This window comes from Sceloporus occidentalis, unplaced genomic scaffold (assembly GCF_023333645.1).
Source record: "Sceloporus occidentalis isolate IW3139 unplaced genomic scaffold, rSceOcc1.0.p SCAF_51, whole genome shotgun sequence".
Taxonomy (NCBI): Eukaryota; Metazoa; Chordata; class Lepidosauria; order Squamata; family Phrynosomatidae; genus Sceloporus; species Sceloporus occidentalis.
The window spans coordinates 6,048,151-6,062,881 of record NW_028317031.1 but is presented as its reverse complement, the minus strand read 5'-3'; the positions used below and the strand labels follow the sequence as shown (position 1 = coordinate 6,062,881).

Here is a 14,731-nt window from a genome sequence, read left to right as displayed (position 1 = left end):
CTAGTGCCTTAGCTATCTTAGGGGTAACAAGCCAGTGGTGAGATCCTTTAAAGCAAGAAGGAGCTAAGAGTGGTTCCTTGCCAGGGGACAACACAATGATCTGGATTCTTCTTGAATTTGCCCTAAACAATTTATTCCTCTCTGCTGCATGTTGCCTGATTATTTCTACCGTGACTCTAAAATGTATGGACTACGTTCGTACCAGGATGAAGATAGACAGAGCCCAAAAGCAAAGAGACCATGCTCTTCATCTTATGGAAAAAGCAACTGCAGATTTTAATAAGAAGGTAGGTTGGGTTCAGAAGGTCATTCTAACAACGGACCCATTCTTTTTGGAATTGTCTGGGTATCTTCTTTATTAATGGGGGTATAAAAAACATAAAAAAGTGTTCAGACTGTGACAGGGTGAGTATGTTCCATCTTATTTCTGGAATAACCAGAGGATACCCCACCAATCATGCTGACTAATGACTGGGGTAACAGATGCACTTTGGAGGGTGATCTTCTACTGTCCATAGGTTCAAGGAACCTTCTCCCAGCACAATACACCGAAAGTTATTATACTACTAGAAAACCATGACATTTATGACCAATACTTAAACATGTTATCAGAAAAACTTTTAACCATATACATGTATAATAACATAAATAACACATTTTTGCTACTCTTTTGGTTACTATATAATATTTAGCAGAACAGCCTCCTTATTTGAATCATTTTGCATTTTTTTTAAATGTTTGTAAATGGTGCAAAAGTCCAGATGTTGGAGATCGGTAATAATATTAACATATAATAAATACTGGATATTGTTTAATGCTACTTAATGCATTTTTATATATATTTATTTTTTTATATATATATATATATTGTAACATGACAAGACCACTTTAAAAACTAATTAATTGGGAAGGCTTTCCTAAATATAGCAATAGACCATGGCTATCTGCCTCTGGATGTCAACACTGGAGTTATGTAAGATGTTACATTTGTCTCTTTGCCAACTATGTAACCGTGGCTGATAGCTAACCTCATTTGGGTTGGTTTATTCCATTGTGGAAATAATCCAGAAATTTGTTTTCCCTTGTTTTTTAGTGCTTGCAACATCTTTTGAGAACCCTCCAAATTGTGTGTTTATATATTGCACAGAGAAGTTGTAATATAACATTTTCATCTAGTTTCTAAGATCTATAGCATATACTGATATCTTTATACAAAAGCTCTTAAAAGTAATAGAGGAAGTTGTTATCATGTTAGGGTACATGTTCTATTGATTCTTCTCTTCTGATTCCTACTTGTTTGTATTAGTAAATTAATTATTTTTTTGTGCATGACCGTCCATGGCGCTCCACATGTCTTACCCTTACATCTCTGACTCTCAAAGTCCACGTGTCATGCATACAGATGGCGCTTTATACGTTGCGCTAGCAACAACAAGTGTATAGATTACTTTTCATTTTTTTGTTTTGTGATCAGATTTTATTTATTGGCGTACAGATAAAAAAAACTATGGCCGTGTTGAGCATGCTCACAATGCTAACTGCAGTTCTTCATTACTTAAGGATGAAGCTGGCTTTATGTGTTGTGGGGCGAACAAGTGCATTATATGTTATGTCACATGTTATGGTCTTTATGTCACAACACATGCAATGCTTCAAGAGGTAACTAGTGTGGTCTTGATCCCTTATGTGGCCCAGGGCAAGCTTGTTCCCAGTCCAACCTCTCGTGTCTGTGTGCCACCTGCCCAGACCTCTCTGTAAACAGTCCCTCAGTCGTGGTTTGCGTGCCCCCTGCTGCGAGGCACCAGATTATGTCATATATCGGTGGTCATCACCAGCAGGTGATGAGGTCACGAGCAAGGAAAGATTTGGGAAGGAAGAAGTCTGTGCTGGTGGTTGGACAGACCTTCAGACTTTGGTGGCTATTAATGGATCCAAGGGGCAGCTACTGTGGGCCCCTAAGGTTAACCTGGGCCCAGGGCGGTTGCCTTTGTTTGCCCTGTGTGAAAGATGGCCCTGGTTGGCATGCGCATCAGGATATTAATGAATGGATATTCTCAGGTTTTGCTGCTTTTACAGCTATTGCGTTGCAAAAAAAGGGGCAAAATCGAGCGATATTCACTATAAATCCCAGCAAACCAAATGTAATGTTTTGCCGAGCTCTATAAATTCCTCTGTCTTGTTTCTCAGCATGCCAGAGATAGCTGCCTATCCAGTACTTGGTACAAGATTAGAATGATATCAGCCCCCATAAACTTATTGCAACCCTTTAATACGGTAATTAATTCAACTACCTCTAAAACGTACCAAAAAAATCATCACTCAACATTAACGCAGTTTAGATAAAGTATAACTGCAAATACATGAGTGTATTACATAGGTCGTATACTTTGTACTTTTATTACTGTAGGTGCAGATCCACTTTTAGTGCCCCAAAAAAATGCCCCCAGGGTTTGTCGTTGGGAAAAAAAGCTGCAGGGCAGAAAAAAACCCACTGTTATTTTGTAGACTTGTCAGCGTCAGCTGCCTGATTGATAGCTACATAGTCAACAAACAGGACAATGCATACTTTGTTAGGATCCTTGGATTAATAGAATGGAAAAAGTGAAGCATTGTAATAGAGCAATTGGACGACGGCCTGACAATGCAATGCCCTTGTGACCACAGACAATATTTGGTGGGAGTTATTATTCGATGGGATGGGTAGTGCCCGGCTGCTTATATTGCAAACACCTTCAGTTATTGCTCTAGACGGACAGCGAAGCCAAAATGCCTTTGAAAACACTTCAACATTTTCTGCCTGAGGTGGTGGCAAATCACCTGGTTATTTCGGCACTTTGTTGCGTGGTGGCCACTTTCCTAATACTTCGATGGATGGACAGGAAAAATGCTAAACACAAAATAAGGCGAGCGAGAATGCAGAGATCCCATGGATTGGACCTTATGGAGAAGATGGTTTCTCAGTACAAGGTGCAGGTATAGTCCTACATCTATAAGTGATTGCGGTAGTCATATTTCTCACAATGATCGGTGACCGCTGCTTACCATCTGCAGGAGGGACGTATATCTCTGGTCAGCAACAGAGTAGTCTTTCGCTTGGGTTCCAAATGCTATTTCTATTAAGATTATGGATTTTTTGATTATTTATACTGTTTCTGTCTGAAACTTAAACAATGTATTTTTGAAGAGTTTGTGCGCAACCACCAGGGTATTCACTTCTCAAATGTTCAGCAGCTTTGTAAATATTCAAGGCTTAGTTGGTCTATTGGATGTTTCTACCTGTGGCTACTTGATATCACTGTAACTAAGTAGTATATATGACTAAATAAATATGACCCCATCATGCTAGAAAAAAGTGTTAAAGCAAGCAAAACCACTGAACATGTTTCTCTGCTTGCAGTAAGTTTTCATAGATTGGTGAGCCTCCATACTGGTGTAAAATAATGCATTTACGGTGTATAAGGCAGAATATATTATTGAATATATCATCTTGTTGATAGATAGATAGATAGATAGATAGATAGATAGGGATTTAGGAGTAGTTATTTCTGAGGGCTTAAAGGTAGACAGACAAAGTCATTTAGTGCCAGGATATGCAAGCAGGGTGCTGGTTTGGATAACTATAGGTATTAGTAGCAGAAAGATTGAGTTGGTTTTGACACCATCACTGGTGGTGGTGAACATAGTCAGCTTGATACAATGAATGGTACGTTTAGTTCTTACAAGGTTACTTTCCTGTTCATATAGTCACATACCTAAGGGATGAAAAGAATTTTCCATGTTTGTACCCTCTGATCTCTAATACCAAGAGCATTAGGGGGACATAGTTTGGACACAGCTTTTTACACAGATGACTCCACCTGGATGACAGTATGACCCCCGCATTATTCCCTTTCAGTGTTGCCTGTCCAATCTAGCCAGCGGGTAAGTCTGTAGCTGTTTTTGAACTAGAACCCCATGATGACCAGCCTAACTTATTACTCCTGAGTTTTAGTTCAGCAACAGATTTAGACGTATCTGAAGAATGTAAGAAGAGGAAGGCAATTAGTCTCTTTGTCCAGTAATCCTTAGTAGCTTGCCTGGCGGCTCTTCTGCTAACTAGTTTTTGTTGACGCACTTCAAGTCCAATTTGTTGCGATTGTGATGGCAATACAAAGTTGGGCCAAATATTGCAAAATGCTCCAGTGGGAGTATCTGTGGAAAACTGGAACTTTAAACCGGCTTTCTCTATAACTTCTGCTAAAGCAATGATGAGTGTCAACTGTTCATGGACACTCATGACCTATATGTAGGAAGAACTTCATTCACAGAAAATTTTTACCATGAAGATGCATATTTTCAAGCCTAACTCCAAGAGCTTGAGGTTACCAAATGCCAAGTAGGGACATTCTATATCTTAGCAAATAGCTACCATAAAAATAACAGAGGTGTAGTCCCACAAGGGTGAAATATCAGAGCGTTGGATGTTTCATCTTTGGTATAAGAGGTCAACTACCAAGCTTCCCATCTAAGAAAGGCTGAATGGGGTCTGGTCACCTGCATAAGGAATAATTAATGTTGGAATGTTGAGATGCTCCTATTGTTTATACCGTATAATGAAGCTCAAGTCAAATTTATCCAAGAGTAGAATATCTCCTTTGAATTATAGAGCAGATTGCATCAAAACGGATAACAACCTTCTTAATCCCTATTCTGATGTTTACTAATTGGTTAACTTGGGCTCGCTAAAGGCTAATTTGCGACCTGATAAAACCTGTAGTTTTAATATTTCTTTAGTAACTTTTACCCTAGAACAAAGGGTAGGCAACCTCCGACACTCCAGATGTTGTGAACTACATTTCCCTTGATGCTTTGCCAGCATTATGACTGTAAGAGCATTATGGGAGATGTAGTCCACAACATCAGGAGTGCTGAAGGTTGCCTACCCCTGCCCTAGAACCTCGCTTCACATGCATGAACTCTGTTCTGTTAATGATTATCTATCTTCCCATAGTACCTCTACATGACTGTTTAGACTTAGAGACCGTGACAACCACAAGGTCCAACCTCTTTTACACACCTTAAATAATCACGGGATCTATTGTTGCGGATAAGAAATGAAATCCCTAGGTCAGATTAACCATGTAACCGTAACCTGTTAACAACCTGCCAGCTGCAGGGTTTTAAACCTAAGCAGGAGGTTTCCAAACACATTAAACCAAGTTGTATGGCCCATCAGCCGCCCGCTGAACCCGACTCCCCAATTCAGGAGAACAAGGCAAAATGTACGTTGGTGCCCCTCAGTGCTCTAAAATGATATCTTTAATAAATATTTTCAGGTGGGCCTGGTCAAAAATGCGTAGAGGATTTCAGCAATTAGGGACAGTAGGTAATTGAAACTGGAACTGTTTAAACAACTTGATCTTCTGAATTTTTTTAATTTTTTCCAAGTCAGCATTACAGCATTACACAAAATCCGCCTCTGATTTCTGGGATGTTCTCTTCCCCTACATATTTTACCATATTGTGCTTTTTTTCCCCCAGAATCCCGGTGTTGACTCTAGCCGTATACTTTCCCTGTCATTGGCAGAGCTGGTGGAACAGCTTAAGAATGGAACCTTATCTCCAGAGAGCGCCTTGTACGTCTACATCGAAAAGGTAAGAATTTAATGTATAAGAGCACTGAGCAAAGAATACTAAGCATGTTTCAGTACTGACTAGCATTAATACATCTAGAACCATCTAGAACCATGTCACCAAAATGACAGTAATTGCTTTAAAAAAATCAAAAGTTTCGTGCTATTTTAATTAATTTTGGCAATTTAGGTAAGGAAAGATTGCACTATTCATATATTCATTTATTTATTTGTTATGGTGATACAACCCTTGTTATGGTGTTAGAGCCCCATCCACTGGTTGCTATGGTAATAAGACTTTGAACGTATATAGCTCTTTTAACTCAGCAGAGGAGAAGATAAGGTAAGATAGGAATTAGATGTTTTTAGGTGTTTTTTGGCACTGCAATTTTTCTTTTTATTCATCAATTGCTGAATAACAAACCTTGTTACAAATGATATTAAAAGGAATTATAATAACAGTCTGGTTCATATGGTAAATGTAATGTTAGCTACATTGTAAAAACTAAATAATTGTGTTTTATCAACACAAACAATGTTTCCCTAAGGAAGAGAGTCCTTTTTTCTAAGCGTTACTGTTTTTGCTTTTTGAAAGGCTTTAGAAGTTAACAAAGAGTTAAACTGTTTGACGGACTTTCTGCCTGAGTGTGAGGCTCAACTCCAGGAAGTGAAGAAGCAGACGGAGAAAGGTTTACTCTACGGAGTTCCCATCTCTCTGAAGGACAATGTTGGATACAAGGTAACTCAGGGTACCCAACTCCATTTGTTATTTTTACATGTAATGTATTTAGAAATAGACGCATGGATGGAGGACAACCTTACAAAGGGGTCGTTTAATGAAATATTAATTAGTGTTATTAACTAACTCTGGTTTTATGCATACCCCATACTGGCCGGGAAGATTTTAGAGGTCATCTTCCAGTGAGAAGGGCAATGTCTATTCCCTCTGTCTCCCTAGGTACACACAGTGTTCTGTCTAAGAAAGTAGATGAATGTAGGCCCAAACGTCCTTTATGGACCCAGCAGAGAATGCAGATTGCTGTTGAGAGATACAGATTTCATCTTTAATTTGTAGTTTTGAAAGTCTCCATGACTTCACTCAAAGCTTATCTTCTACAAACATATTGCACAGTTTCACAAGTATTACCCAACATCCTCCATGAAGGGAGAACATGGAGAGAATGTTTTAAAAAGACAACATCTTAGATGTAGGTGTAGATACTGTAGATACATACAGATATATGTAAAACCGTAACATTTCAGCTTAGTAAATCATCATTTACTCTTTTTCTTTCAGGGTCATGACGCTCACTGTGGACTTGTACAAATGCTTGGAAATGCAGATAAAGAAGACTGTGTGGTTGTCCAAGTCCTAAAGAAACAGGGGGCTATTCCATTCGTGAAAACCAACATTCCACAGTCTATGATAAAGTAACTGCTAATTGTTTGTTCTTTTTTACCATCAAAGAGTTTGAAAAACCCTCCCAAACTTTACATTGACTTTTGAACACTATCTGTCCACAATTTTAGACGAATGTTCATATTAAAAAAAAAAGTAAATTTTATTATGCCATAGTGAATCATTCTTAATATCCAATTCTAATCTGTAAAAGACATACTATACAAGGATTAAGATCTGAAAAAGGGACATTAAGCTAATATAAAATTACCGATAGCTTAAAATGTATGCTACTTGGCACAACATATGCCGTTACATTCTTATGTTGTGACTTTCTGGTATTTTTTTTAGTTTTGACTGCAGCAACTCGATTTTTGGACAGACCTTGAATCCTCACAATCACAAGAAGACCTGCGGAGGTTCCAGCGGAGGGGAAGGGGCGCTTATTGCAGGAGGAGGCGCTGTCCTCGGTGTGGGAACTGATGTCTTGGGAAGCATCCGCATGCCCTGCAGTTTCTGTGGGATCTGTGGCCTGAAGCCATCTGGGGACAGGCTGAGGTTGGTTTTATTCTCATGATGTTATGAGATCCAGGTTCAGAAATATTATCAGATGTCAAGTTGCAGCATCCCCTAGCAGATTACAGAAATGAATTGGACGTGGCCATTGATGGTGGCAAGTGCTTGCTGCCGGATGAGTCTTCAAACAGTAGATCCATGGAACTGACAGATGAACACCGATCTATGTAAGGTCTATTTCACTTTATAGCATACAGTATTCAAGTTTGTCATCCGGAGAAGAGAATTCAGAGGTCCTAAAATTTTATGTTTTTCTTTGTTTACCCAAAAAATCTACTTCGATCAAAGACACCATCTTACTTTCCATATAAAACAAAATGTACTGTCTGACAATTCTCTTATAACGATCACATTCTCTCTTTCAGTCCTATTGGATTTTCTACACCTGTCAGCGGAATGAAATCAGGTTTGTCTTTTAAGATCCCAAACTATAATCAGAAAATGCTCCAGACTTCCCGATGGCTACATTGTGAGCGAGACACTTCTATAAAGGAGAAGACCTAGGGATAATTTCACTCACTGTGTATATTCTAAAATGTGATATTGTAAGGAAGTAGACACCTTCACAATAAAGACAATCATGTCCCTATTAACTGGATATCATGGTGCAATAATATGATTCTTTAAATTCTTGTAACCCTTCCCCTGGAGCATAGTCATGAATGATAGAAGGGTACACGGCAATGGTGTGTAAACAGGATATTTTAAAGAAATTATTAAGGATGTGACTTTTTTATATGCTTTTAGCTGTGATGATGCCTGGACCAATGGCACGTGATGTGGACAGCCTGGCTCTGTTTATGAAAGCAGTTTTGTGTGATGATATGTTCCAGCTGGACCCTACTGTCCCTCCGGTTCCGTTCAGAGATGAGGTATGATTCCAATAAACTGGAAATCTTTGTACATCAATGTCAGAAGTGTCAAACTATTTGAATTACCAAGAATAGTTCTCACATCACAGCACTTTGTGAAACTCTGGAAACTTTGGCTACACTAATCAGTTATCATATGTAGTATAAAGAAGTGATACAGAAAGCAGTTCTTCAGTTTCGCCACTAGATGGAGACATATGACTGCATTGAATTCAGACTTTCTTACCTTTATGCATTCTGTAAGCAAATGTACGGTAATAATAAATTATGCATTACTATTAAAATGCATTAAATCTACTCAAAACAGATTTTAATGCTCATTTTGTGTCCTAAATAACTATGATTTCATTTTAGATTTATAACAGTACCAAGCGCCTCACTATTGGATTTTATGATACTGACGGCTATTTCCTACCCTCTCCTGCCATGAGAAGAGCTATTCAGGAAACAAAAACTTTGCTTGAAGAGGCTGGTCACAAGGTCAGTCACATATTCATTCGTATATAAAGAATAGTAAGCAGGGCTGGCCCAAGATATTGTGCTGCCTGGGACCAAGACTGATACCCCCCCCCCAAAAAAAAAGAAAAAGAAAAAATCCACTCAAACCATTCCCAAACTCCTCTAACCAAACAAAGCTCATACCTATTATGTCACAGTACATAGATACTAACATACACGCAAACTCACATACTTACACACACTAACATATTTACTCTAGTCCAAGCATTTACTGCTGACTGTGGAACTGATTGATGGAGTGAGGCAGTGGCTCACCTCTAATGCCGCTTCCCACTAAGTGGCGCCTGGGTCCAATGGACCCTTCCGGACCTATGGTAGGGCTAGCTAAAGTCTTTATCCGTCTAGAATTGTCCTTGAATAAGTATATCTGATACATTATTATTTATTGTTTTATATAGCACCATCATATTCCGTAGCGCTGAACAAACAGTAGATATCCAGTGTTCTTCAAGGCTGCGTGATGGGGAACAAGTAAACTCTAGATCAGATTTAAACTATTCATTGAAATATATCTTAGGTTTCTAATCTATCACATTTCCTTGTCTCTCTCTTAAACAGTTGGTTCCGTTCACGCCACCTCGTATAGAATATGCTCTAAACGAACTTTGCATCCGTGGTTTCTTTGCCGATGGAGGGACTACGCTAGTGGAAAAATTGTAAGCATGCTACATTTCTGATTTTCTTTTCCACTTATTTACCAATTAAAACTTTATGTAACTCCAAATTATTTTGAAAATGTTAACAAATTGTATTCATTGTCTACTTTTTACCACTATAAAACTATAAGATATTAACCCTTCACTCCTCCATCCTCGTTGGGATGCACATGTATATACTCCATAGGTTATCTTGCAAATGTTCATCAATAGACAGCCATATGAATTTTCTATGTTCATAGGAAGCTTCTTGGGCCCCTAATCATAAAAGAGGCACCCAATCTTAAGGATTACCGATAAAAAAATAAATGAGCAGGACTAAAATATTCCTGATTTCAAGTATACATAAAGGTACCTTAAAATGATAACTTTAAGGAATTTGAGCCACTTTTAGATTAGATTAGATTTCTCTCCTCCGACCACCAAGAGGACCGTAAATTGCTGAAGCTGCTTTCATGCTGCCTTCTCCAAGGTCTTGGAGCCAAAGCCCTCCATGCTGTAGCAATTAAAAGTTGGGAGCAAAGAGATGAGGATGGATAGAGGTCTTGGTTACTTGTACTTTTTTCTTGTAGACCAAAAACTAAACTATGCGTATAGCCATTTAGCTCTGATTGTCAATGGAACTTATTTTAGCATAATTTACTCGCCCAATTATTGTACCATCCCTTAAGTTCTTAACGTAGGTTTGGGGAACTTACTGTCTTTTTCTTAATGCATCTTTGTTGCATTGCAGCAATGCAGATATTGTGGATTCCAACCTAAAACAACAGATTCTATTGTATAAGATTCCGGCTTTCATTAAGAAGATTATGTCCTTTTTTATGAGGCCCGTGGTAAGTGAAACCTGATCATAAAGAGTGGGACACGCGTGATCTAGCGGAGATCCTTGTTTCACTGAAAAGTACAATCTCCCGGAGTGGACATACGTCTCCTCCGTTGGATGGGACAAATCCCCTTTGCTTCTAGCAGGGAGTGAGGGCAATAAGGTCTTATATTACAAAGGGTATATTACAAAGCTTAAGAATCATTGTCATTTATTTACATTACAACTTGTGTTCTATCCTAGTTTCCACGAATTGCAAACCATGTGAACGCACACTGTGGAGTGGGGTGAGTGTTTAATGTTCAAAGCTTTGTACTCACCGGCTTTATTAAGTTCTTCAAACGCTACATTGTAACCCATCCTATTGCACAGTTTTCATATTCGCCTATAATATCGTTGCTTTGTTTAGCATGCTGATTACCCTACATCGCAATGTATAGATGTCCCTGGTGGTTTAGGAAGGAGCAGATCTGACTTGATCCCAGATCAATATCCCTCCACTAGAGGGCGCTCCGTGGCTGAGAGCTTCTCGAAATGATGCCTATAGACATGCCGCATTCCATAAATAACAACAATTCAAATGTACTTTTTAATAATTAGTTAACAGTCCTAAATAGCTTTAACTCAAGCCGTTCAATCAATTAAAAAAAATATATATTTTTTTTCTCATGCTCTTTGCTTTGCTTTGTTCTACATCGCGTTGTTGCATTTTTGTTACTTGTAGGTGTCACTGCTGCTTACACACCCAACACGGGTTTATCCACTAGGGAGCATTGTGGTTTTAACTCTCTCAAACTCACCATTCATTATTAAAGGCCAGCACTAGCAAGCTTTTCCAGCAATAAGGGATGAGCTGGCCCTGTATAAGGTATAATTCAATTTGTCAGGAGACTATGAAGAACTGATTCAACTATACATTATACAGGGCCAGCAAAACTCTTCCTGTAGCAGTGGCTCACTTGAATTGGCTCTTCGTAATATGTAGCGAAGTAAAGGATCTAAAACATAAGTCTCCTACAAGCTTTCCTGGCAACTCTCCCTTTAGTGAATAAACCACACGGAGGTGTTGCTTTACGGCAGACCATATAAAGTCCTTAAGTCCTCAAGACAAATGCTGCATTATAATTAAGTCAAGGTAACAACAAAAGATGCCGAAATATATACATGAATAGGTTGCTTCAATATTGATGAATAATAGGAATATCTGGCAAAAGTGATAGTAAGAGATTAAAAACCTACTTGGATGTGGGAAAATGAGAGAATATTTACCAAAAAGGGGAGTAAAATCCTTAAGCAAGCAGTTCAAAAAAGAAATATGTAAAACTACAAATGACAGCAGTTATTATCTCTCATTTGCCTGTTAGTGGTATTTAATTCACTCGTTACTGTGTGTTTGTTCCTGTTTTTCAGCTCTGTGAAAGAACTGTGGAAACATAACACTGCCATAAAGGTATTATGATCAGCCTGTCTCATATAAAGTGCTTTTTTGGTGCATTCATCACATATGCTCTGATGTTTTTTTCATGTGTTACAAGATCTAGTACATTTCATTCACTAATTAGCACTGGTGGTAAATGATAGATCTAGGCTGTTTTATAGCGTGCATGTTTAAGAAGTCGAGTTTAGAGGAGTTAACCTTTGGGATAGAACCTTGGTTATCTGCTTGAAGGAAGAGGTTTAGTAGCACAGAATTCTATTAGTAATCTCACCTAGTAATAGCTATGCCAACCAGCCTATTACGATAAAACATTGGTTTTAGTCTTACTTACAGACGTCTCTAACATGAGGGATATAACGTTTGTGAGTTTTAGGTGAGGGTATGCAAGGTCACAAACGAACCAGATAATAGAGCATCGTGTAAATTCATTGTTATTTATGCCATCTCTTTGGTATATACAGGAGTATCGCTGCCAGTTCGTTAGTGAATGGAGGAAGCTTGGGTTAGATGCTCTGCTCTGCCCCATGCTAGGCCCTGCCTTTAACATTGGATGTCCTGGCAAAGTCTTTGGTAATATCATAGTGTTTCATTTTTTTTTATTTTTTTTTTATTATTTCTCCCCTCAATGTGTGAGAGCTATTTTTTAAGCATTACATACAGTACGCATCTGTTATATGCGACTGAGTAAGGCATAATATTTTTTTTTTTACATAATTTAATTCACACGCTCGTTTTATGTAGTTTATATTCACATTACTGTGATGTTTAGATTTCCGCTTTAATTAGAGTGTTTTTGCCTTGCCCCACAGACTTTTGTACAACACTGCCATAAAGCACGTCCACGCTCCGGGAAAGGCTATAGTACAGAACATACATGCATTTTACCTTTTTTTCCCATTTATTTCATGTTTTTTTCTTGTAAAAAAAAGTTTGCACAAACATCAATTTGAAGTTATGTTGCGTCCTGCTGGGAATGACTCTCTCACCTGTTCCTTTTAAAGATGGAGCTGATGTTGTGTGATGTTTTCCAGCTGGCTTTTGCTTCACCATGCTGTTCAACATATTGAATTTCCCTACTGGGGTTCTGCCTGTGACCACCGTTACTCCCGAAGATGAGGAAGAGCTGAAGCATTACAAAGGTTACTATAATGATCCCTGGGACAAAGAGGTCATTAAGGTGAGAGTTACATTGTGTCAACAGCGCCCAGTGTTTTCCTTTTTTTTTTTCTTTTAATAGACACTCATTAGCAAAAATCACCACCCAAAAAAGAATAAATGTATATAAATCAATTGGAATTTTCCTTATACAAGGTATATTTAATTATATACATGTATACAGGAACATGCTGGAGTAAAAAGGTGGCCTTGGTCCTTGAAGGCCAGCTGCTGAAGAATGACATATGTTCCCAAGCATGTTTCAAGGCGCTCATCTTTTAATTAAGAACTGCAAAACATGTCATCGAAGAGTAATGACATCATTATCTTTATTAACTTGTAGGGAATGGAAGGCGGCGTGGGACTCCCCGTGGCTGTTCAGTGTGTGGCTTTACAGTGGCAAGAAGAGCAATGTCTTCGTCTGATGAAAGAGGTGGAGAGTGTGGCTCGTGGCCGCCTAAAGAAGTGAAGACCTTTTACTTTCAGCCAGCCTCCGTGGAGGCAGCTGTATGACATCACAGCCCAATGTCCTTTTATCAACAGTATATTAATGTGTGATAGTAGCATGAATCAGGAAACGCGATGGCGACTTTTATTTGACTTTCATTCTTTGTTGTCTTGATATCCTGTAAAGAATTTGCTGTTAGTCAAGCTCCTACCACTAGTCGTTTCGTGAAGTAGACTTCCTAAGAAAGGGACTTCACCCCACAAAAGACACACTAGATCCTAATATTTTGCAGGGGGTTTACTGTAGTTCAATGCTAACGTTGCCGTACTCAGAAAATATAAGCATAGCATTAGGCACCTGCACTATTTGCGCCTAGGGGCACCTGGGACATACAAACAGCCCCACATTGGAGGACCTCCAGCAACATATGAGCTCTCACAATGGTTTTAGTTGAATATTTTAATTTCTAGCCATCACTTCCTGCCCAAAAGTGCTAGTTTTCTCTTTCTTTTTCACACAACCAGAGGGGACTCTTTAAGTAGGGCTGAGAAACAGTCACTGAACGACCCACCTGGGCTCATCGCAGGAGACCCTGAACACATAATTCCTCGCTGGGTAAAGAAACTCTGCTCATTAACAGTTGGTATGTTCAAAATCTTACTATCGTCCCTTAAATTTAGGAATAGAAAAGAACAATCGCAAATAAGCAGCAAAATCAATAAAAGAAACATTCATTATGAAATAGGCGTGTAATAAACATTTTCCTATAATCCAGGAAAGGTGCTATCGGAGTTTTTAATGTCCATGTTCCAGCCCTGTTGGGTTTGGAATAAGTGAGAATTCCAGGTGTTTGGTTACCTCCTAGTTATAGATTTTGACTGTGATTGTGGGGGAAAAGTTTGACTAATGGTCTTATCACCCTGGTCCAGTCAGCAAGAATTGTTGGTTGCTATGGCGATGAGGCCATTTTCCCAAACTTTGCATGAGAATTACTTTTTATACTTCGTGTCTTTTTAATACACTGCATGCTAAGTGGAAATAGTATCTCGGTTTTTGCATGTACCAGCGTCTTCTTCCCTTTCAGCATCCTACATAATCCTCACAATGGCTCTGTTTCAAGGATTCTATAGCAAGGAGCAATGATACCTTTACAAATATGAGATGCTTTGATTTGTGATGCTTTGTATGTTAATCAGATTCAATAAAAAATAGTTTATTCACTGTTTTATGGTA

The 14,731-nt window shown here is 38.6% G+C and overlaps 1 protein-coding gene across 1 annotated transcript; it reads left to right on the top strand.

Moving 5' to 3' along the window:
* Nucleotides 1-206: 206 nt before the first annotated feature.
* Nucleotides 207-13,519, top strand: LOC149288531 (vitamin D3 hydroxylase-associated protein-like). Its single transcript, XM_089491689.1, has 16 exons — nucleotides 207-287; nucleotides 2,749-2,973; nucleotides 5,521-5,634; nucleotides 6,208-6,351; nucleotides 6,910-7,043; nucleotides 7,363-7,569; nucleotides 7,953-7,993; nucleotides 8,335-8,459; nucleotides 8,814-8,939; nucleotides 9,537-9,634; nucleotides 10,368-10,467; nucleotides 10,701-10,744; nucleotides 11,868-11,907; nucleotides 12,357-12,465; nucleotides 12,927-13,072; nucleotides 13,394-13,519. The coding sequence occupies exons 1-16, from the start codon at nucleotides 207-209 to the stop codon at nucleotides 13,517-13,519; spliced, it is 1,860 nt and encodes a 619-aa protein (XP_089347815.1).
* Nucleotides 13,520-14,731: the final 1,212 nt, after the last annotated feature.